The 24,645-nt window shown below is 43.2% G+C and overlaps 2 protein-coding genes across 3 annotated transcripts in view; one reads left to right on the top strand and one right to left on the bottom strand.

Moving 5' to 3' along the window:
• LOC149320553 (uncharacterized) overlaps positions 1–14,475 on the bottom strand; it is a 21,335-nt gene extending 6,860 nt beyond the window's left edge. The window contains exons 1-5 of the mRNA XM_089502983.1: positions 14,410–14,475; positions 8,410–8,947; positions 6,904–7,030; positions 4,873–4,946; positions 1,798–1,924 (exon numbers count right to left, since the gene is read on the bottom strand). Coding sequence (XP_089359109.1) covers positions 1,798–1,924; positions 4,873–4,946; positions 6,904–7,030; positions 8,410–8,829 — 748 coding nt within the window. The 5' untranslated portion in view covers positions 8,830–8,947; positions 14,410–14,475. The remainder of the gene's footprint in view (positions 1–1,797; positions 1,925–4,872; positions 4,947–6,903; positions 7,031–8,409; positions 8,948–14,409) is intronic.
• Positions 7,193–24,645, top strand: LOC149320552 (zinc finger protein 197-like). 2 transcript variants are annotated; one of them, XM_089504882.1, is made up of 7 exons: positions 7,193–7,228; positions 16,336–16,489; positions 16,909–17,422; positions 19,499–19,616; positions 21,895–21,980; positions 22,156–22,276; positions 23,673–24,645. In XM_089504882.1, exons 2-7 carry the CDS (start codon positions 16,455–16,457, stop codon positions 24,581–24,583), a joined length of 1,785 nt encoding a protein of 594 aa, XP_089361008.1. In that variant the 5' UTR covers positions 7,193–7,228; positions 16,336–16,454; the 3' UTR covers positions 24,584–24,645. The 2 variants fall into 2 exon arrangements, with proteins under 2 accessions (XP_089361008.1, XP_089361001.1); XM_089504875.1 differs by lacking the exon at positions 7,193–7,228 and adding an exon at positions 14,592–14,630.

The raw sequence follows: 24,645 nt of genomic DNA, 5'->3' as shown, positions 1-24,645 counted from the left end.
AACATCAAATAGAAAATCTTATTACAGTTACGTTAGCCTGGCATTTCTCTATAAAATGTAACATATTGTCCATATATATAAATTCTATGATGCACACAGTTCTCTCTATATGAAGGGCCTATGCCACAAAATACAGGATTTATTGACATCTTGCTCAGTCTGAACAAAAGGAAAAGCTTTGCAATCTTTAAATGGGGCAGCCCTTACAATAACTGATAGCACCTATAAAGGGATATGCTTTCCAAATATCAAAAAGGGGACACCTTTTTCAATCAGGGGCACCTGGCAACCTGTGTGTGTGTGTGTGTGTGTGTGTGTGTGTGTGTGTGTGTGTAAATGTTTGTGATTTTTGTGACAAAGAACTTACTTTGATTTTAAAAAAATCTATGCTGGAAACCTTTTTGCTTCATAATTTCTATCTCCCTCCCTCCCTCCAACATGTTTTATGTTAATTTTATAGTTTGGGAGGGAGGGTTGGGTAAGGTTTTGTGGGTTTTATTTCTCTTATATTGTGTATCATATCAACTCTGTTGTTACCCGCCTCAATCCCCAAATGGAGGAAGCGGGATATAAATAAATATTCTATTTTATTATTATTATTATATAACAACATGGTGCATTGCCATTGCATCCTGGCACCCAGTCCCTGACACGTGTTGTCCAATGTGCTATTGGGCATAAAGTCAGGCACTGCTAGTGTAGCTTTTCTCCCTGTGCAGCTATTTATACCATGCTAAGACAATGCTGGATTACTGCTGCCTCACTGTCTAAAGCCATCTTCTGTTTTAGAACACACTGCTTGCCTCAGACACCGGCTAGAACCTGGGTGATGATGTAACTGTACATACCCTAGGGTTATGAGTATGTCAGTTTAAGTTCATTATTCCATGAGGTACAGGAGACTTCCTTACACAACACTCCCCCCCATCACTGCTTCAATAGGCAGGTGTGTGACTGGGGGAAAATGTTGTTTGGTGGAAGACAAGGCATACGGAGAGAAAGCTGTTCTCCAGCTTTGTGTTAAGGAGCCCCCTGTGATTAACATCAATTGAGACACCACTCCCATTGAGAAGCAACATTGCTGCTGCTAATTTTATTTTGCTTTCCTTTTGTTCTCTGCCATCACTTCAACTTCAGCTTCTGGCCGCTCTATGAATCTGAGACCTCCAAGAGCCCTGGTCATCAACTGTCCCACTGAAGTTTTGCAAACCCGGGGCCACGGCTTCCTTGACTGAAATAATCCCAATGCACTATTAGCATGATCTCTCCCTTTTCCTACTGATGTTGTGCAGCTTTCAACTTTTCATTCACCTCCAGGCAGACCAGTGACTGAATGTCCCTTAAACTTGAGCAGCTTGAGTTCAGTTGCATCACAAGCTACAGTACTACTTGTCTTGTTCTTCTGTATCTGACAGATCCTCCACCAATGCCACCACTCACTGCTATTGCTGCCCACTAGCTGTTTGGCACATTGGTTCTGGTTCTTCACCAAAAGCCTATCCGACCTGGGAAACACTACCAGCAGCACTGCTAACCAACAGCTAAACCTCTTGTCCCACAGAGGCATGGAAACCCACTACCACTTTTTAGAACATGAATTATCATGAACAAGGGAATGACAGAGTCTTACCAAGACAGCCCATAATTCTCCCCATGATATACATATATAAGGATTGTCCATTTCCCATTTGGGAATGAGTCAGGACCCCGTGCAAAATATTGTAGCTGTTAATGCCATTATTATAAACACATTTTAAAACAGAAGACATAACCATCTAGAGAAAGAGACAGCCTTACCAAGAGAGGCCACGATCTCATAGATCTCTGCTGTGATATGCCTGTGAAGGGCTCTCTGGTCAAGATCCAGCAGGGTCCACTCCTCTGAGGAGAAAAACACAGCCACCTCCTCAAAAGTCACCAAACCCTAGAGACATAAGAAAAAGGTTCTTGCTCACCTCGGATATTAAGGTGACTACAGGCTGAAGCAATTAGGATAAAGTGGACTCAGGGCAAAGCAGACAGGCAGCTTGGAATGGCCTCTGGACCACTCTAGCCCTGGTTGGCCCCCAACTGGCAAGATCATGGCAGCTTTTCGCCACTCCTTTTTGGGTTGGCTTTTCCAGGCTCCATCTGCTCTCTGCGCAGCTTCCAGTCGCTCTGGAGGCATGCGTCATCTGCATGCCCCACCCCAAAGTGTCAGGAAGCTACTCTTTCCTGCCTGTCTGTTTCGGACCTCAGAGGCTGATAAGGCTCCAAAGCAGCTGAGATGAGATTGATTCTTCCACAAACACCAGCATGAGCATTGTGGACAAAGTCTTTCAATTACAGGAGCCTCAGCCTGTGACATACTCTACAGTTGCAATAAAGGAAGATTGGTCATAAAGAAATATAACACCAGAACTGAGGAACAAAATGGCAAAGGTCTTATCCTGCAAGATCTGAACCTGGGGTAGGCAACTGCAGATAGAGTGGACAGGCCATTTCAGCAAGCCAGAAGGGATGCTGTGTCACTTCCAAATGCCTTTTTGGTCAATTTTGAGCTAGTGTTTTTGGTTTGTTTATTTTTTCAGTTTTGGGGGAGGGTGGTGGGTTTTTATGACATACCCTCCAACTGTTCCATCTATGCAGGGGCAATGCCAATTTATCCTCCTTTCTTCCACATTTTCAGCAGCTATTTCTTTCTCCTCCTCCCTTCTTGTAATTTTTAGCTTGTAATTCCTAGACTCAATGAAAGATTTTCTAAACATAGATTAACAGCTGGCAATTAATTAGCACTGAACCAAAATGTTTTGAGGAAGGTTCAAAATTGCCCAGGAAAGAAGCTGAAAAATGGTTTCTAGCCATGGACAGTGAAATCAGTTCCATGGAACAACACAAAGTGTTTACCATTGCCAAATTTCCTGAAGGGAAGCTCACTGTAGGCAGCAGATGGGTGTTCATGAAAAAGAGTTTGATCTCAGGCGAGACTAAATACAAGACAAGGTTGGTGGAACGAGTATACGCAGGCAAAGTACCAGGGACATGCGTCTGGAATTAGATTGTCAGGGGTCACAAGAGATCCAGGGATTTGTGGACAGTGACTGGACATGTGACACATGGGAGAGAAAGTCCACAGCTGGAATGGTGATTACATTGGAAGCTTCACAAGCATGTAGACAGATGGCAAAGGCAGAAAGGCTGCATGCCAGGTGTAAACATGCAAACATTAAATATTGTAATGTGAGACAAGCAATGAATGAAGGCTTGGTCTGGTCAACTTATTGCAAATCTGTGAATAATGTGGCAGACATCATGATGAGAACATTATGTGTAGCAAAGCATCAAGGGATAGCTGAGAAGCTGGGGATGGTAAAACATGATGTGTAATGTATGTAGCTATTCAATCTAGTGAAATTGGAGGGGTGTCAGTGTATGTATGCATTAGGAATTTCACTGGACAAAATATGGCAGCTGGATGATGCAATGTTTGGAAAGGTTACACCATGGTGGAGTGTCATCTTCCCACCACTTGGAGAATATGCCCAGGATGACTCAACAGGCTGATGCAACAGACAACTGCAGGCACCAGTTTTTATTTATTTAATTTATTTAAATGATTTATATCCTGTCTTTCTCCAACAGTGGGATTAAAGGCACCTGTGAGGGGAGATCATGCCATAGACAGTGTGCATGACAGTGTGGGTTATTGAGTAGTGAGTTATTGTTGGTTGTGGATGGCTGTCGTGTATATAGTGCAGTATATATATTTAGTAGTAAAGTTCTGTAAATAGAACATGGTGCTCCTGAGTATTTCTTTAGCACTTTGTGGAGCTGTAGGTGCTGGCAGCACTGCAGCCAAGCAGAGATAGCCCACAAGTGGAGTATGCAGCTCTAACAGAAATGTGGGATGGTAAGTTATGAGGTATTGGACTGGTAGGGAGGAGTAAACTGCTGCATTTAATCCAATTTGAAAACAAAGTTAGGATATAAATCATATGTGTGTGTGAATGGAGTGTATGTATGAATATGACAAAGGTTAAAATATTTAAAGATTTATAAAATAAATAGTTCAAATTAAAACTACACAGTTTCAAGCTATAAATACCAATAATGGAGAAGGTCCATGAGACATAAATCACAAATAGCCCAAGGTCCTAAAAGATCTTCATACAAAGAGATGCCACATACAGTTTTCACACATGGCCAATGAAGTTCTTATGTTTTCCAATTTTGGACAAAGGATTGCCTGAAAATTGGCATTAAAAGCAATTTTATAATAGTAAAGTTAATTTTAATAATAATAATAATTTTACAAATGGCTTTAAGGTTTTGTGAACTGTCCAAGGTTTCTTTTTGCTGTTCTAGAGACCACAGGCCGAGCACATGTCAAAATCGGCCTTAAACATTCCTAAGTGGCATTGGCATTCTTCCTTGTAGAGGCCAATGCTGCCTGTTCTGATGGTTACTTGGCAACTCTAGAAGCTACCATAGCTTCTCTGTGACTGCTAGTGGCTGAATATAGGAGAAGAGTGATTTATTCTGGACCAAGGAAGAAGGAGAGGACTATCTCTTAGCTCCCCTTCTGGGTTCAAGAAAAAGTTAGAGAAAAAGACAGCAACCCTAATATAGGAAGAACAAAGCTGAAGACACAGTGATTTAAACCTAGAGGTTGCAAAGGGAAGCCCTCCAACCTCAGGGCCAGGATGGATAAAATTGGTCAGTCTGGTTTTCTCTCACATTCAGGTTTTTCAACCTCTCCATTTTTACAATTTTTAAAAATCCCCAAGCAAACTGAAACAAAATTCTCCCTCTACTGCTGAGAGGGAATGTGATCTGGGTAAAGAGGATCCCACACTGCTCAACTTCTCTTGTTCCAGGAATCTTGCTTCTTACCTGATCTGGTTCTATTTCACTGCAAAGAGGAGGAAGAGACGACTGAGTTTTTGATGGTAGCCTCATTCCAGCGTCTGTGGGAGAGATCAAGATCACACACACTTCTGTCAGAGGTTACAGCTACAGCCTTAAACGAATACTCACTAGGCTGGGAGTACAAGCATAGCTCAGTCAACAAAGCCTCTGACAACACAGCTCCTTTTCAGAAATTTAAAAGAAGCAACTGGTACTGGTTTAACAATGAGCAACTGCCAATACAATGTAACAGTTAAAATGTTTAAATTCAAAGTTATTGCTATTCCAGTAAGAGGGTTGGAAAACAGCCATAACAGCCAGATTTTACACACACACACATTTTAAAAAGCCAGGAGTTTTGTTTTTGTTTTAAGTCATTTGATAAAAACAAAGGTTTAAACGAACCAACCCTGAAACTGCCATCCACACAGGGGTTGTGTAGTGCATTGAATGTATATCTCACACGCAGAGATTATGCTCTCCAGCTTTGATGTAGTTATCTCGGCTGCTTTATGTTCATATACGTGTGTGTGTGTGTGTGCACGCGTATACACACATATACACAGTAGCAAAGAACGCAACTGAAGAACAGAACAAATACTTTGAGTTTGCACTGCTTGGATATCTAGCTAAAAAATCTGTACTTGAACCCACAACAGCTATAATAGAATATCTTTCTAAACAGCTACATGTGAGGGAGAGAGAGAGAGAAGATTGGCATTTTCATTTGCGGAACTAATAAAGTTGCACTGCGTTGCAGATAATTTGTAAAGGTCTTGTTTGTCCCTAGTAGCCCTTTCTCTATCAGTTAATTCTTCAATTAAGATGATGTCCCAGGGCCTTGTGTTTTTATTTACTGTATTTTCCGGTGTATAAGACGACTGGGCGTATAAGACGACCTCCAACCTTTCCAGTTAAAATATAGAGTTTGGAATATACTCACTGTATAAGACTACCCCTCTTTTAATGCACACCAAATAAAATTTTTAAAAACATCAGATTTGATTTCAATATGGTAATTTTAATTCAAATACTTATGACATGCAGGTACTTAGCAGGAAAACTTGTTGTATACAAAGCCTGCTTGGATTGGTTAGCTCTCCCTGCCTGTCCAGCCCTCCCTGTCTCCAAGACTATCAGAGCAGTAGCACAAACACGGCTCTTTTTTCCATAACCCACAGCCGTTTTTGAGCTCCCCCCACTATATGCGGCGACCACAGATTCTCCAGTGCAGCTCGGAGGTTTCAGCACCCGCCCTATAAGACAACCCCTGACTTCTGAGAAGATTTTCTTGGGTTAAAAAGTAGTCTTATATGCCAGAAAATACAGTATATCTGGACTCCACTCCCTCAACCTAAAGCCACTTTATTTTCACAACATCCAGATGAGAAAGAGGACCTGGTTGAGGTTTTGTTGTTGACTGGGAGCTGAAACTGGATTTTCCCAAGCCCTTGTCCAATATTCTAACCACTGCATGACTATCTGTTATTGTTGTGCACTTTCAAATCATTTCTGACTTATAGTAACCCTAAAGTGACTCTGGGAGGCAGCGTGGTGAATGGAACTTTGGACGACACCTCTGGAAACCATGGTTCAAATCCCCGCTCGGTCATGGAAACCCACTAAGTGACCTTGGGCAAGTCATATTCTTTCAGCCTCAGAGGACAGCAAAGGCTTCTCAACAAATTCTGCCAAGAAATCTCTGAGGCAGGGTCACCTTAAGGCAGTGATGGCGAACCTATGGCATGCGTGTCAGAGGTGGCACTCAGAGTCCTCTCTGTGGGCACATGTGCCATCGTCCCTGCACAGAGTTTGCCAGAGTTTGTTACTAGAAAGTCAGAGGGACATGGCACTTTGCAATAAATAAGTGGGTTTTGGGTTGCAGTTTGGGCACTCGGCCTCAAAAAGGTTCACCATCACTGCCTTAAGGCCACCATGAGTCAGAAACCACTAGAAGGCACACAATAACAAAAACAACAACACCCAAAAGACTCTGGACAGAGTGTTCATCCGTACCTTGCAAGGGGGCCCCTTCATCATACTCCTGCTTGATCTCCCTCCATGGAGGACAATGCCTTGTATCCAATGGAGCCTTCTCTGCCACAGAGAATTCAGAGTGAACGTCCCTCAGGAAACTGTTGGCCTGAAACACCAGTGAGGATGCAAGACATGGAATTTCAAGAATGATGAGAACATGGGAATGTCTTTGGGGAAGGGTTTTGGACTTGTGTGGTGTCCACCCACATGCAAGTCAGGAAAAAATCAGCAGCTCATAAGCCCTACTTAAAAAAAGGATATACAAAATCAGATGTCGACAAGATGAAACACAGCACAACATAAGGTATGGCAATTTTGTTAATACTTAATACAAATTTATTGGATATGCTGGAATGCAAACAGTTCCATGGAGCCCATAGCAAGAACATCTGAAGTGCTGGAAAACACTGCTATCACTTACAATGGAAGTATTCTCATGGACCTACTTTAATACACACACACATATATCTACATCTGGAGAAATATGGAGAAACAAAAAAGAAAACCTACTGACACTGTGTATTTAAACTTCCCAGTACAGTCAGTAGCCACAAGACTGTTGTTAGTACAGTGGACCCTTGGTATCCGCTGGGGTTTGGTTCCAGGACCCTCAGCGGATACCAAAATCTGTGGATGCACAAGGTCCATTAAATACAATGGCATAGTCAGATGGTGTTCCTTATATCAAATGACAAAATCAAGGTTTGTTTTTTGGAATTTATACATTTTTAAAGTATTTTCAAAATGTGGATACTTGAATCCGTATATAAAAAATTCATGGATATAGAGGGCTGACTATATCTTACTTTGGCTTCTGAATAGGAGAGGGGGGAAGGTAAGTAAGAATAAATCTGTTTCCCTCTCTTAGGTTCAAAACACACTGCAGAAATAATCCAGTTTGAGACTGCTTTAACTACCAGGGAATCCTGGGAACTGTATTTTATTGTGGCACCAGAGCTTTCTGGCAGAAAAGGCTAAATGTTTCACAAAACTCCAGTTCCCAGAATTCCCTAGTATTGAGCCAGGGCAGTAAAATGGTTTCAATTTTTGGATAATTTCTGCAGGGTTTTTTTTTTTAATCTTAGGGCGATAGTGGACTGCTTGCTGGAGTGGCTGAACCCCATTCTGCTCCTGGACACCTCAGGGCCATACTCTGCCACTATATCTAACACTGGGAAAATCTAGTTGTGTGGCAGTGCCAGCATCAAAAACCTGGCACTTCCTTTGAATGCCTGAGAAACAGGGAGCACCCATATGGTTTTAAAGCAGAATCGCACTTCTAAGAGCCTTTGGAGAGTGTGATTCCACTTCATTATAAGATGGATCCTCCCCACACCTCTCCTTATCCAAGACAAATCTGGGAGTACCACATTTCAACATAAGCTCTTCAGGGAGCCTTTGCACCCTTTAGTCATCAAAGGTCTCAAAACAGGAACCTGATAGCCATCACCTGCTCACATTTGCACCGGGAGTAGATATTCTCACCTGTGGTTCTTTTGGCTTCTTCTCTGCCTCTGCCTGACTCAGGAGGAAACCCTCTGCTAGGGAAACCGCTTGAGAACAGGTCTCTGCCCCACATTCCCGAACCCACGTCTCCAAGTCCGGGGGCAGGATGGTCAGGAACTGCTCCAAGATCACCAGGTCCAGGATCTCATTTTTTGTGTGTCCCTCTGGATTCAGCCACTGGCGGCAGAGATGGTGGAGACGGCTGCAAACATCTCGGGGCCCCTTGCCCTCCTCAAAGGAAAACTGCCTGAAGCACTGGCGTTGTATGTCTGAGCTGGCAAGGTCCTCACCCAGGAACCTCCTCTGGAATGCCTTCTCCCAGAATTCTCCACTGCTCTCAGCAATGAGGCTGTCAGGGCCTCTGTCTCCTTCAGGTCCAGCTAAATCTGGTTCATCCATTCTTCGATGATTTTATTTTATTTTTTGCAGGGAGGGTTATGTCAACGAAGCCACAAAAATGAACTGAGTTATTTCTGGTGCTTCTGTCTCAGCTGAAAGAAGACCCTAAGCTGCTCTCCTGCAACATCATGTAAACACAAAATACTGTTACATTATTATTGATATTATCAGGTGTTCATAGAGGAACATCAATGTACATTGTTGTGCTAAGAATTATTATCTTGCTAACAGTAATAATAATAATAATAATAATAATAATAATAGTTTATTTTTATTCCGCTTTTCCAACTTTGATCAAAGCGGCATATAGAATTTAGATAAAAAATACACCAAGATAAAAACATTTACAACAACATTTAAAAACAGTCACAATAACAACACAGGGCCAGCTGAGTGGGGGAATCCATAAACATTCCAAAGTCGTCAACATAGGGGGTGAAACATAAAATGACATCTCATGGGGGGAAGGCTTTAGGGAAGAAGAAGGTCTTAAGGTTCTTCTTAAAAGTATCTAAAGATGTGGTGGAGCGGAGCTCGTTCAGGAGATTATTCCATATTCTTGGGGCCGAGATAGAAAAGGCCCGTTGTGAGGTCCTCGCATAACGTGCAGTTGGGAACTCCAGCAGATTCTTCCCTGCCGACCTGAGTGTGTGGGGCGGATTATATGGGGAGAGGCGATCCTTCAAGTACCCTGGGCCCAAGCCATTTAGGGCTTTATAGGTCATAACCAACGCCTTGTATTGAGCCCGGAAGCAAATAGGCAGCCAATGAAGATCTTTCAAAATAGGTGTTATGTGGTCTGACCTGGAACCACCAGCGACCAGTCTGGCTGCCATGGTTTGTACCAATTGTAGCTTCCAGGTTTGGTACAAGGGTTGCCCCATGTAGAGCGCACTGCAGAAATCCAATCGAGAAGTTACCAGAGCATGTACTACAGTTTCAAGGTCCCTCTGGTCCAGGTAGGGGCGCAGCTGGCGTATCAGCTGAAACTGATAACAAGCACTCCTGACCGCCGCATCCACCTGAGATGAGACCTGGAGCGATGAGTCCAGGAGCACTCCCAAACTGCAAACCGAGTCCTTCAAGGGCAGCGTGACCCCGTTCAGGACAGGATGGCAAGTCTCACCACCAGTACCTCCGTTTTCTCTGGATTCAGACTGAGTTTGTTTTCCCTCATCCAGCCCATTACCGACTCCAAGCAGGCATTTAGAGGAGAGATGCCATCCCTAGTCACTGCATCAGTCGGAGACACAGAGAAACAAATTTGGGTGTCATCAGCGTACTGATAACCCCGCGCCCCGTATCTTCGGATGATCTCTCCCAGCGGTTTCATGTAAATGTTAAATAGCATGGGGGACAGAATAGCTCCTTGAGGGACACCAGATGTCAGTTCCCTCTTATTGGAGCAGACGTCCCCCAGCTGTACCATCTGGAATCTACCCGAGAGGTAGGAACGGAACCACTGGAGCGCAGTGCCCCCGATACCTAATTCCCTCAGGCGTTCCAGAAGGATACCATAGTCAATGGTATCGAAAGTCGCTGAGATGTCCAAAAGCACTAACAGTGACACGCTTCCCCTGTCCATGCCGAGACGGAGATCATCGACTAAGGCGACCATGGCAGTTTCAACTCCATAGCCCGCCCGAAAGCCGGTTTGAAATGGGTCTAGAAAATCCATTTCATCCAAGATCGATTGAAGCTGGAAAGTGACCGCTCTCTCGATCACCTTCCCCAAAAACAGCAGCAGTGTTACAGGCCGACAGTACCCCAAAGGCTGATCCTGTCTGATCTTGGAAGCTAAGCAAGGCCAGCCCCTCCTATGACTATGAAGTGCTGTAGGCAAAGAAAATAACTGGCAAAACCACCTCTTGAGTACTACTCACCTAAGAAAACCCTATTAAATTAGCAATAGCAACAACAAGTACATTTCTATATTGCTTATCAGTGCACTTAAACATTCCCTAAGCGGTTTACAAAGTGTAAGCTAATTGACGGGGTTGCCATAAGTTGACAGGCAACAAACACACACATGGGAAAGAAAATATTTGTGAAGCCCTCTAAGAGCAAAGAATTCTCTTCCCTTAAGGAAAGGCAGTTCAAAAAACTATTTCACCTGATAGCCAATACCAATAATGAAAAGCATCATAGTTGAAAGAGACCACAAGGGCCATCCAGTCCAACCCCCTGCCATGCAGGAAATCACAACAACAACAACATATTTATATTTTCCCGCCTCTCCTGAATGGATCAAGGCGGGATTACAACCCATAAAATACATACAAAAACCCATCAATAAAATACAATAAAAATAATTACATTAAAACGAGCTCATCGTCATACAGCAATAGAATACAATTATACAGTGATAAGAAAATAGAACAGTATTTCTTACATGGGGTCAGGGGGGTAAGCTCACCGAAAAAGATCCGTCTTAAGTGCCCTCTTGAAGGCTTCCAAGGAGGCAATAAGACGGATCTCTTCCGGAAGACTATTCCATAATTTCGGAGCAGCCGTAGTGAAAGCTCTTTGGAAAGTCATTACAAATCTGGTTGGCTGATGTTCTAATAGATTCTTCCCAGTTGTTCTGAGAGTGCAGGACGGATTATGTAGGGAGAGGCATTCCTGCAAGTAACTCGGACCCAAGCCATGTAGGGCTTTAAAGGTAATGACCAACACCTTGTATTGTGCCCAAAAGCTAATTGGCAGCCAGTGAAGAGATTTTAAAACAGATGTTATGTGGTCAAACCTGGATGAACCGGTGACCAATCTGGCTGCCGCATTTTGAACCAACTGAAGCTTCCGAGCTTGGTACAAGGGTAGCCCCATGAAGTGCGCGTTACAGAAATAAAGACGAGAGATTAGCAGAGCAAGCACCACAGTTTCAAGGTCCTTTTGGTCCAGGCACCAAGCACTCCTGGCTGTCGCTTCCACTTGAGATGATAACTGTAGAGACGAATCTAGGAGTACTCCCAAACTGCGGACTTTGTTCTTTAGGGGAAGTGTGACCTTGTCCAGGACTGATAGACAAACCTCCTTCCCCGGACATGGGGTACCTATTGCAAGTACCTCCGTTTTCTCTGGATTCAGCTTAAATTTGGCCTCATCCAGCCCATTACTGACCCAAGACAGGCATCCCGAGGAGAGATGCCATTCTTAGTCACTGCTGCAGTCGGGGACATAGAGAAGTAGATTTGGGTGTCATCAGCGTACTGATAACACCCTGCCCCATGTCTACGGAGGATCTCGCCCAGCGGCTTCATGTAAATGTTGAACAGCATGGGGGACAGAATGGGGCCCTGAGGAAAGCCAGATATCAGCTCTCTTTTTGAAGAGCAGCTGTCCCCAGCATCACCATCTGGAATCTGCCTGAGAGGTATGAATGGAGCCACTGGAGTGCAGTGCCTCCAATACCTAATTTCCTCAGGCGTTCCAGAAGGATACCATATCAGGCCGCTGAGATGTCCAAGAGCACCAACAGGGTCACAATTCCCCTGTTGATACCCAGATGGAGATAATCGACTAAGGAGACCATGACAGTCTCAGCTCTGTATCCCGCCCTGAAGTGGGTCCAGATAATCGGCTTCCTCCAAGACAGCATGGAGTTGGAAGACAACTGCCCTCTCGATCACCTTGTCCAAGAATGGTAGACGGGAGACCGGTCTATAGTTATTTCACATCAGGGGGTCTAGCAAGGGGTTTTTCAAGAGGGGTTTAACCACCGCTTGTTTTAGTTGATCTGGAAATTTTCCCTCTCTAAAAGATGCATTAATTATAGATCTTAACAAAGTTTTTAGCGCATCACCTTCCTAGGCAGTCAGCCATGACAGACAAGGATCAAGGGGCATGTTGTCCTCCTTACACTTCCAAGAAGCTTGTCCACTTCAATGGTATTTACAAAATCCAAATGATGCAGTTTAACATAGTCCACAGAGTCATTGGACATCTCTCTTACTGTTTCTGTTCTAATGCCTGCATTCAGATAAATTCTTATCTGAGAGATTTTATCTACGAAAAAGTCATTAAATGCATCACAGTGGGCTTAAATGACTGCAAAATTAGGTTCTGGGCAGGAGGCAGCATAGTTAGCTCATTAACCACCCTGAACAGCTCTGCTGGACGAGATCTTGCAGATGCAATGCGTGCAGCATAAAAAGAGTCCTTTGCTGCATCCATTGCCACTCCATAGGACTTCAAAGAGTCTCTATGGTGTGTCTTATCAGATAAAAGTGATGTTTCTGCCAGTGGCGCTCTAGTCGTTGTGCAGCCCGCTTCATCTTACGAAGATCTTGTGTGTATCATGGTTTCCTATTTGAAGTGGGCCGGAAAGGATGCTCGGGGGCGATAATGTCAATAGCTCTCTTAAGATCGTTATTCCAGGTATCAACCAAGGCTTTGACAGAATCGCCGTCATTCCCAATCAAAGCATCTCTGACAGATAGCCATCCAGCCTCTTTTGAAGACCTCTAAAAGAGGAGACTCCATCATCCTCCAAGGGAGTGTCTTCTACTGTCGAACAGCCTTTACTGTCAGGAAGTTCCTCCTAATGTTGAGCTGGAATCTCTTTTCCTGGAGCTTGCATCCATTGCTCCAGGTCCTAGTTTCTGGAGCAGCAGAAAATAAGCTTGCTCCCTCCTCAATATGACATCCCTTCAATTTACTTAATCAAGGCCATCATAGCACCACTTAACTGTCTCTTTTCCAGCCTAAACATACCCAGCTCCCTAGGTCTATCGTCATAGGGCCTGGTTTCCAGACCCTTCACCATTTTGGTTGTCCTTCTCTGGACACACTCCAGTTTGTCACAATATTCCAGTTGGTGCCTGACCAGAGCAGAATAGAGTGGTACTATTTCTTTGCATTGGCCTTTTTAGCTGCCACATCACACTGTTCACTCATGTTCAACTTGTGGTCTACTTGGACTCCTAGGTCCCTTTCACACGTAGTTTCATTCAGCCAGGTTTCACCCATCCTATATATGTGCATTTTATTTTTCCGCCCCAAGTGCAATACCTTACATTTCTCTGTGTTGAATTTCATTTTGTTAGCTTTGGCCCAGCTTTCTAGTCTATTCAGGTCATCTTGAATCTTGATCCTGTCCTCTGGGGTATTAGCTATTCCCCCTAATTTGGTGTCATCTGCAAATTTGATAAGTATGCTCTCAATTCTGTCATCCAGGTCATTGAAAAAGATGTTGAATCTAAGAAAGCTCCTTCTGCCAATTCCTTTATCTCAGTCATTGTCAAAGGAGCCACAAGATCTCCCTGCAGACTGATCCCAGAGACTAACAGGGCTATGCCTTTGGATTCTGCAAAGGCCCAGAATGCAGCTCAAGAGGAGCAGCAGCGCTTCAAGAAGGGCTTCTTCGTACAGCAACCATGGTCCAAAACAGTCTGCAGAAACAATCCAGTCTGAGACCACATTACCTGCCCTGGCTCAGTGCCAGGGAATCCTGGGAGTTGTAGTTTTATTGTGGCGCCAGAGCTCTCTCTGGCAGAGAAGGCTCACTGTCTCACAAAAGCACAGTTCCCAGGATTCTTCCGCAGCCTGTGTTTCGACTCCGTCTCCATAGCATGCAATTACCTGCGGGAAGAGAGGGAAGAAAGGAGGGAGTCAGGCCTGCCTGTCAGTCAACCCCCAAGGCCCGCCTTTTCCGGCCATTGTGGGGAAACGTCCTAGAGAGGGAGGAAGTGGAAGACCTGTCAATCAATGTTGACGCCCGCCCCTTTCGGCCATCGGTCAGGGTCGCTCTTCCTAGAGCGGTGCTGGAGTCTGTGTTTGTGTGTCAATGGCAGGAGAGCAGGGTGAGTGGGGCCCCTTTTCTGCCCTCCAATCTGGGCCAAGGAGGAGGGCCCCTGCCAGGGATATTTGGGGCTAGAGGAGGAGGGGATGAAGGGGGGAAACATGCTCAGCAATGGCTCCTTTTCATCCTGGAGAGAAGTGACCAGTGGGGTCCCACAGGGCTCTGTCCTGGGCCCAGTGCTATTCAACATCTTTATCAATGACCTGGATGACAGAATTGGGAGCATACTTATCAAATTTGCAGATGACACCAAATTAGGGGGAATAGCTAATACCCCAAAGGACAGGACCAAGATTCAAAATGACCTGAATAGACTAGAAAGCTGGGCCAAAGCTAACAAAATGAAATTCAACACAGAGAAATGTAAGGTACTGCACTTAGGGTGGAAAAATAAAATGCACAGATATAGGATGAGGGACACCTGGCTGAATGAAACTACGTGAGAAAGGGATCTGCTAGAACATGGCCCCTTACCCAAAAAACCCACAAGAAAGTATGGATGCCAGCCATGAAAGCCTTCAACTTCTCATTAGGAAGAACTTCTTGAGAGTAAGAGTTCTTCAACAGTGAAATGCACTCCCTCAGAGAGCGGTAGAGTCCCCTTCCTTGGAGGTCTTTAAAGGGAGGCTGGATGGCCGTCTGTCAGGTGCCTTGATTGGGAGTTTCTGCATAAGGAGCCAGCTTAGGCTTTCTAGGGAGAGATTTCTAACTGGAAGACCAATCATGGAGAAGACCCTCTCCTGCAATCCCACAAAACCTACCTGTGAAGGAGGTGGGATCATAAAAAGTGCTTGTAAAAGCCTAGAGCTGGAAGAGACCCCAGGGGCCATCCAGTCCAACCCACTGCCATGCAGGAATAAAGAATCAAGGCACCCCTGAACCCAGCCTCTGTTTAAAGACCTGAAGATGAGGAGACTTGATCATCCTCCGAGGGAGATTGTTCCACTGTCAAACAGCTCTTACTGTCAGGAAAGGCTTCCTAATATTGAGGTGGAATCTCTTTTCCTGTAAAGATGTTGAGATTTCATTTATTTATTTATCCATCCATTTGTCATTCCCCAGAGATGGGGTCCGAGGGCTTACAAAAATTTTAAAACAAGATTAAATTTAATATCTTATTTTCCAAACATTAAATAGCAATATTATTAGAAACTATGTTAAAACCACATTTAGGCAGGTTAAGATCAGAAGATATTGCCTGAGGCAGAAAAATAGCTTTAACTAAATTTCCCAAAAGCCTGCAGGAATACAAAGGTTCTGCAAAAAAAAGGACAGCAAACAAAGAGCCAGCGAAGCCTCTCTAAGGGAGGAAGTTAAAGAGTGGCAGCAACCACTTCGAGGGTCTTTCTGCATTTCCATGGAACCTGTCTCTTAAAGTGGTGAGATGGAAAGAAGTTTCTTCCTGAAGATGTTTGAGCTTGGATAGGTTCATATTGAAATATATGAAAGTTAATTGCCTCAGGCAGCAAAATGGCTTCAGCTGAAATTTCATGCATGTAGAACATTGAAAACCAACAGTGTCTGCCTGCAGAGAAGTATTTTAACAGAATACTATAATTCGTAAGGCATGATGGGAGGCATAAAGAGCAAGGAGTTCTTGGGGTTGGAGGATCCTGTATAATAAGAAGGTTTTGGTGTCTGGAGAAGGGAAGGAACGTACTATCTCTCTTGGTCTTTGACTCATGGTACTTGTCTCTCCTGCACAGGGAAAGAAGCCAGTTTCTGGCTTGAATTTGATGGTTAAACATTAAACATCTCCCTACCTTAAGAGAAGCTTCATAACTGCTCAGCCAGGGAGGCCCTGGACCAACCTATTGCCTCAGTCATGCAGAAGAATACTCTCTCGTCTCCAGGACTGCAGTAAGTTGATTGTCAGTCCAGTTGACATCTATTTGTGAAATAGTATCTCGGTGTGTTGGGGGAGCCATCTTGTCAGGAAGCAAATAGTCCTGGGCTGCTAAGTTTCTAGTTACAGACACAACACTTATCAAGGGGGAAGTGAGATGAATGAGGAAGAGAAGGCAAAGAAGGGGATTCATTTTAGAGATTAAACAAGTGAAAGGAATTCTGCATTGTGTGTAGATTCAGGTCTGTCAGAAGGAAAGGGAAAGTTCCCTGACTTCTGGCATCCCTCCTAGTGTCTTTGTGAGCCATGGCAGTTTTACTTCTGTATAATAAAAGGAGCCAGTTTACAAGTTGAATTTGATAGTGAAACAGTTCTTTACATGAAAAGAATGTTTATAATAGATTCTGCACAGAACATCTCTTTTTCTTTGCAGGGCTTGGCATTTCCCAGTAATTTGGCCAGTCTTCTGCCAGAGGGAGAATGTGTCTGAAGAGAAAAGAACTTCTTCACCTAACCTGTTATTTCTTTTGGAGCACCATTCATTAATGGAGAAGCAAGAATTAAGAAAAAGCTGTCCTGCTGTTCAAGTTGGGAGTAGAGGAGGATTTTGGGAAAGAGGAACCATGCAGAAAAGCCAGGGAATGGATCTGCCCAATTCAGAGGTGCAGCGCCAGCACTTCAGAAATTTCCACTATGACAAAACTGAGGGGCCCCGGAAGCTTTGCAACCGACTGCATGGTTTCTGTCGTCTGTGGCTGAAGCCAGAGCAACACACTAAGGCTCAGATCCTGGACCTGGTGATCCTGGAGCAGTTCCTGGCTGTCCTTCCCCCAGAGATGGCCATCTGGGTCAGGGAATGTGGGGCAGAGACCAGTTCCCAGGCGGTGGCCCTGGCGGAAGGTTTCCTCCTGAGTCGGGCAGAGGAGAAGAAACAGGAAGAACAGCAGGTGAGATTCTTTCATTTTGGTACTTTATATATATATGAAATATAACAATAGAAAATGCAACAAAGTAAATGTAACACATCAGTCTGTAGTTTTGGAACTATTTTAACATGACCTAATCTATTTAACTTTTTAAATAGTTTAATATGTTTTTAGCTTCTAAAATAATTTTTATTGCTTATATTGTGTTAAATTTGTCAGATTGGTTCTGTTGTATCCCACTCTGAATGCTGATTATGAATACAAAGCAGTTGTTGTGTGCTTTCTAGTCATTTCTGACTTATGGTGACCCTAAGGTAAACCTATCACAGGGTTTTTTGGCATGTTTCTTTAAAGGGGGTTTGCCATTGCTATCCTCTGAGGTTGAGAGAGTCTGATTTGCTCAGGATCACACAGTGAGTTTTATGGCCAAGCAGGGATTTGAACACTTGTCTGAAAATCCTAAGTCTAATGCTAAAACCACTACACCATGCCGGCTCTCAAAACAGACAAGTAACACTAGGTAACTGTTTCATGTTCATGATCACTATTCAATCACAATCCTGACATTATTGCCACGATCATAATCTCCCTCCCCCCAAAAACAACTTTACTGGTCATAAAGTGCATGGAGAGAAGGAGGTCCATTCAGCTGGTGATAGGAGCATGGTTGAATGATATTTCCATCAGTCTGAGGAATCAGCAGCAATGATGATGAGGATTAGGGCAGCAATTTGGTCCTAAGCAATATGTTGGTGCTGCTGCATAGCACCAACTATGAAAATTGAGGCCTTGTTCTGTAAATTCAAACTGTAGCCCACTATTCGTCATTTTTTATTTAATCGTTTAGAAGTATAAGCAGAACATTTTATTGTTAGTTCATGAACTTGTGTTTTCATTTAAAAGCTAATTTATTTTGTGGCTGTACATTTAACATCAGGGAAAAATAGTTTAGCAGATTAATTAACAAATATCAATTGATTAAAGGATGGTATATGAAATACATTTGAGGAAGAGCCCACAAACTCTTTCAAAGTTAAATGTTCAGGACATAGTTCATTAATCCAGATAATTAAAAATGTTATTATGTCACCCTGTTCCTTCTGCTCAGGAACCCCATGAAATCACAGGTTTAGGCATCACCTTTCATTCTCTAGGTCTTCCATCTTAGAATACAGGAATCTGTTCACAGATTCTAGATTCTGGAGCAGATATGAGCTGTTTCTGTTTCTGCTACATCATTAGATGTGTTGCTTGTTTCTTCCAATCTCTCTTTAAGCAATGAGAGACTGGCATTAACTGGTACTAAGACTGTAAACCTTTTGCAGATCCTTATTTAGACAAGTCCTAAATTGTTCCCAGACTGATAGAACTTTAGGAGGTTTGTCACTTGCTTTCTGACCTTTGTTTAATCTCACAATGTTTCATATCTTAGCCACCATTTCCCCTCATTTTCTTTTTTTCTGACAAAGGGTCTGAACAGATAGGCCAAAATAAAGCTGCTTCAGGTCACTTTGGAGGTATGCTGTTTAAATGACACATGCATCTTAAGAGGCCAGAAACTGTGCCAAAGCTGCACGTCAGTCCTTAGGACTGAAACATGGCTTTGATGTGACTTTTGTCCTCTTAGGATGCATGTGTCATTTAAACAGCACATTTCCAAAGTGGCCCAATGCAGTTTTATTTTGGCCTGTGTTTAGTCCCAAAGATACGTTCTTTTGGTTATTTAAACATGAAGCCACTCTCATCTTGATACTTCAGAAACATTGTAAAAACCTCTTCCAGTTATTACCCAAGATATCATAAGGGAGTAAGATTCCAACCACACCCCCTCATCCCTTGCAAACTGCAGGAAAAGAGATTCCACCTCAACATTAGGAGGAACTTCCTGACAGTAAGGGCTGTTCAACAGTGGAACACACTTCCTTGGAGGTCTTTAAACCGAGGCTGGATGGCCATCTGTCGGGAATGCTTTGACTGAGAGTTCCTGCATGGCAGGGGTTTAGACTGGATGGCACTTGTGGTCTCTTCCAACTCTATGATTCTTCATTCCTTTTCTAATTATTTTCATGGTAACTATTGTTGGTCTTTCTGGTGCAGGAAGTGTTTCTGGAAGAAGCCATTGAGGGTCTTGAGGCAGCAAAGGGTCCCTCAGATTCTGAGCAGGAAGTGCAGTCTATTTGGATCTCAAAAGAAAAGGACAGAGATGCCTCATTAGGTAAGGGCTTTTAAAAGGGGACATACTTCAGTTTAGTCTGCCCCTCCACATACTCTGAAAATATATGGGGTGTACATGTGATCCCCAGAGCCTACAGATAGGGGAGATTATGATATTTTGCAGTGTCTTGTCTCAACATTTAGGCATTTATAGATTTAAACCTACACTTTCACAGAGCCATTATGCTAGAAGGGGTTTCAATTACACATGACATATGCATATTCTGTCAAACTTACAAAATCTGTGTAAGGCATAAACACTTTTGAGGGTTGATATTGTGCAATTTTTTTTACACCAGTGCTGGTCAAGAGAAAGGGTCTTCAGATTATGCTATCATACTTGATTGGAACAGTTTGTTCCTGTATGCCTTCTGTCCATTTCCCTTCATAACCATGGTCCTGGTAAAGATAAAAGAGGACCTGCAAACTCTGTTCTCGTAACCAGGCAAGCATGGGTCACCACTCTGTTGTTGCTGTCCAGATAGACTTACATGAGGCTGTCTCTCCACAAGCACATACTCAACTTATTTCAGGAGCAAGATCCTGCACCTCTTCCTTGAATGTCTTTAACAGCACCGAGGCTACATCTCCCTTTTCCTATGATATAGAACTTTGAAGGTTCTTCAAAATGTCACATGCACAACTTATGATTTAAAGTGGAGGAAGTTTGAAGCCTTTGCATTCGATATATGTGAATCATCTCTGTCTTGTTCTGTTCCTTTTGTTCTATACTTTCTTCTGAACCTTAAAGGGTGAAGGGGCTAGCTTCCTCCTAAATATAAGTTTCCTTAGCAGCAGTTTCAGCTTTCCAGCAGAACAATTAAAATACAAAATCTATATTTTTGCATTCTAATGTCAAGCATTTCCTTAAGCATCTCACTCATCAGTATCAGTCATTGCTGATCCTGCCATGTTCCATGTCATTGGTGTTGACTCAATTAATGGGTAAACCTTCTGAGCCACTAGCCAAATCTCATTTATGGTTACTTTAAAGGCACTTTTTCTTCCCACAGTCTCATCAGCTAGAACACGTGAGCTTTGTGTGTTATGTTCTGATGTTCATTACTAAGTTTTTCACAGAAACAAGGTCTCACTGTGACCTGGCATCTCCTTCCTACTAAAGATCATCTTAGACTTTCATTTTTCTGAGGACATTGTTCTTCCTGAGTTCATAAAGAACCCTCCTTCCCTGCTGGAGGTTGAATTGCATTCTCAAAATGTTCACCATGTTTTGCTTTATTACACAGATATAACTGTAGCTTTTGACAGTATCCTGTGCTTTTTGTTTGTTATATTGGATCTAGGAAGGGCTTTCTGATTTCAGCTCACTTTTTCCCCAGTTAGTGGAAGCCATCTCCCTGATATATTAGTTGGCTAAGTTGCTGCCTTCACAGTTCCTTTAGGCACATCCCACTAGAGCTGTTTCAACCTTGTCTTCACTTCTCTGAGGTGTGTGTTTTCCTAATCTGTGTAAGCCTACAGCATGTTCACAGCCTTCCACCTTTCTTAACTGTCTCAGATGCAACATTTGTTAGAGCAATGTTTTGTTGCTATAGACATGACATCTCCCTCCTTGGGTAAGCTAGCTGACTGGTAGCCCAATTTTGTGGTTCATAGAGGACAGGTTGCTTACTTGTCTGTACCTTTACTTCTTCAAATGGTTATTGGTGAGTTCAAAAACTCCACCCTCCTCCCATCTTTCTGTCTTGCCAAACCTCTGCAACAAGTGTGGAAACTGAGGCAAATATCTAAGCATGTTGGGGCATGACTACAGAGGAAGTGGGGTAGAGAGCCTGCCAAAAAGCTGCTTGGGTCTAGGATGTACCACACAAAACCCACGTGTGTGACAAACAAAAAACAAACAAACAGCTTCATTTATATACTGCTTCATACTGAACTAACAGTGTCTAAGCGGTTTACAACTGTAAGGTAATTGCCCCCAACAATCTGGGTATTCATTTTAGAGACCTCGGAAGAAAGCAAGCCTGAGTCAAGCTTGAGCCCTTTTTGCTGGTATCGAACTCGCAACCTCATGGTTTTGAGTGAGTGGCTGCAGTACAGGCATTTAACCACTGTGCCACCAGGGCTCCTTCTAGTGACCACTTGAAGACCCACAGTTACAGGTAAACAACCTGTCTGTCTCTGCCAATCTCATACTTACTGAGTCTACAAAGACTTCCTAAAGGCTTTAGCCTTGATGGCATATTTTGGAAAAACATGAATGAGTAATAGAAGGAATGTTAAAAAACTTTCCCTTTTGCCTTTTGTGTCTCTCACAGTAGATGTAAGAAGGACAACACCCATCCGTAGCAGCTCATTTTTTCATTGTGATGACTTGAGAACAGCGTTCAAGAGCCTGGATCAGGTAGGAGGCAGGAGCACTGGAGGGCCAAGAAGGGGACAGGTTGTGTGCCCCTTTCCTTTCGTTTGTAAATGTCCTAAGTGAAGAATTGATCCATGTTGAGCAGCCCCAAACTGCCAAGTTTCTGTTCTGACTGGGGTCAATATTTTTGACTTACGCATACTAGTTCCTTCTGTAGGTGACCTTTGAGGAAGTGTCTGTGTCTTTCAGTGAGGAGGAGTGGGCCCTGCTAGATCCAGACCAAAGGGCCCTACACGGGAAAGTCATGGAGGAGAATATGCAGATTGTATCATCCTTGGGTGAGTCTCCCGCTTTCTCCTGGTTGATCCAGTTACTTTTCAGGTGCTCCTGAATCACTGTAGCCTCTTGCTGCCATTTTGCTGTACTTCTGATGGTTTCAGATGTTATTCTTATTATGGTGTTCATGTTGTTATTATATATACATTTCTATCTTGCCCTTTTCCCAGTTTGGGACTCAAAGTGGCTTACAACAATATAAAAACATATTTTAAAAATTCACAAGATATAAAAATTAAAATAAAATTAAATCATTAAAAAATTAAATCTAGATTCATATATATATAATTAACAACACAAACCCACACACATTTATACCCCAGCACAACAGTTAGCAGGATCCAGCACATTGTTTTGGTAGGACAGGCTTTATATAGTATACGTAGTCACTTATCAAATGCCTAAGGGCAAAACACAGGATGAAGGAGAGGGCCTCCAATTCTCACTGGTGAAGAAACCTGAGAGATATTCCCAACCCATCAAATTTTCATTACATTTCAGCAGGCTGGGCTGATTTCAGTGATCTCTTCAAAGGCAAGTCTGTCTCTGGAGTTGAACAGACAGCCTGGAAGGGGCGGCTTGATCTGTCCTTGACAAAGCCCAATTGAGGCCACAGCAAGCACATGCAGTGGCCCCAATCCGGCTCAAATGGTAGCTGCAAAGAGCCGCTCCTATTTGGGGTGGATTGAAGCCGCCCCACTGCAGCTTCATCCAGCTTCTATCCAGCTTAGAGGCATGTGACGTCTAAATGTCACGCCCCCAACTCGCCTGGAAGCTGCGACTTCTGGGTGACTTGTGTAAACATCATGCCCCCAAGCCAGCTTGAAGCTGGCTGAAGCTGCCAGTCTGTTCCAGCCCTCTGTAAGCTTTCTCAAGGCTCCATTAGATAGAGACTGAGATATGTGCTAATTATGGACCAGTGGATAGGGACACACACACCCACACACCCACATGGTATCTCATTCTTAAACACCTGGTTTACATCTGGCAACTTTCACTGTGGCAATGTGCAATTACTAGTAAAAATGAATGATGGAAACTTTTAGAGGGAAGTGAGATCAAAAGGGGGCAGATTTCATTTTCCTTCTCTAAGAACTGTTCATTCACTTTCTTGCTCCTACTTGGTAGCCAAGTCTAGGTATCATGCAGAGGAGAGAGTGCTAAAGATTCAAAAAGAAGCTGTCAGGTAAATAAAAGGTGAACAAATCTAGGTAATTGCTACTAGGATGTGCTCACTCCTTCCTGTCAAAGGGTGCCCACATTTGAGTGACTGCATGTAGGAAAGGCCTATGGAGGCCTATCTCTTTCAGATTCAAACTCCAGTTGCTGTCACTTATCTCTTTGATTCCAGCCACTCTTTCTGTTTGCGCTTTAACTAGTTGTTTCTGTCTTTTCAAGGTGATGGTCAGAAGAGTGAGAATGTACGAGAACTAAGGATGTCTTGGCTGCAAAGAGCCCAGGATCAACAGAAGAAAGAGAAGCAAACAAAAAATATCACTCATGGGAAGATGGGAAACAAACCTTTTGCTTCTCAAGCTTTAGATATCTCTGACATCTCCACCCAAGAAAAAGCAGAAGGAGGAAATAGAAGGAATAAAAGTATTTCTCTTGAATATGGGGGGAACATCAATTTAAATATGGTGGGAACCTCAATCCGTAGTGGAACTCATACAGACCGAATTCACACACAAGAGAAGACCTTTAATTTCATGGAGTGTGAAAAGAGGTCACATTTTGTGTCACATCAAAAAACCAACACAGGGGGAAACCCCTCCAATTGCTTGGACTCTGGAAAAAGTTTTGGTCAGACTCAGCTGTCTTCTAAGGAAAACACTCTGTCCACGGAAAAACAATTTAAGTGTTTAGAGTGTGGAAAGAGTTTCATGAAAAAGATGAGCCTCACACTTCATCAAATAATACACACAGGGGAGAAACCATTTAAGTGCTTGCAGTGTGGAAAAAACTTTCGTTGGAAGTCAAACTTCACTTGTCATCAATTAACTCACATGGAGGGGAAACAGTTCAAATGCCTAGAGTGTGGAAAAAGCTTTCGCTCAAGGTCAAACTTATCTTCTCATCAGTTAACTCACTTGGTGGAGAAACCATATAAATGCCTGGAGTGTGGGAAAAGTTTTGGTTGGAAGCAGAGACTTGCAGATCATCAAATAACTCATGCAGCAGAAAAACCATTTAAATGCCTGGATTGTGGGAAAAGTTTCAATTGGAAATCAAATTTCACTCGTCATCAGTCAACTCACAGAGCAGAGAAACCATTGGAATCAGAGACTTGTAGATCCTCAAGCAACTGATATAGCGGAGAAACCATTTAAGTGCCAAGAGTGAGAAACGCTTCAGTAAGTACAGCCTTGCT

This window comes from Sceloporus occidentalis, unplaced genomic scaffold, assembly GCF_023333645.1.
Source record: "Sceloporus occidentalis isolate IW3139 unplaced genomic scaffold, rSceOcc1.0.p SCAF_1, whole genome shotgun sequence".
NCBI classification, from domain to species: Eukaryota; Metazoa; Chordata; class Lepidosauria; order Squamata; family Phrynosomatidae; genus Sceloporus; species Sceloporus occidentalis.
Note: the sequence above shows the minus strand (reverse complement) of the source record. Positions and strands in the feature narration are given on the sequence as shown.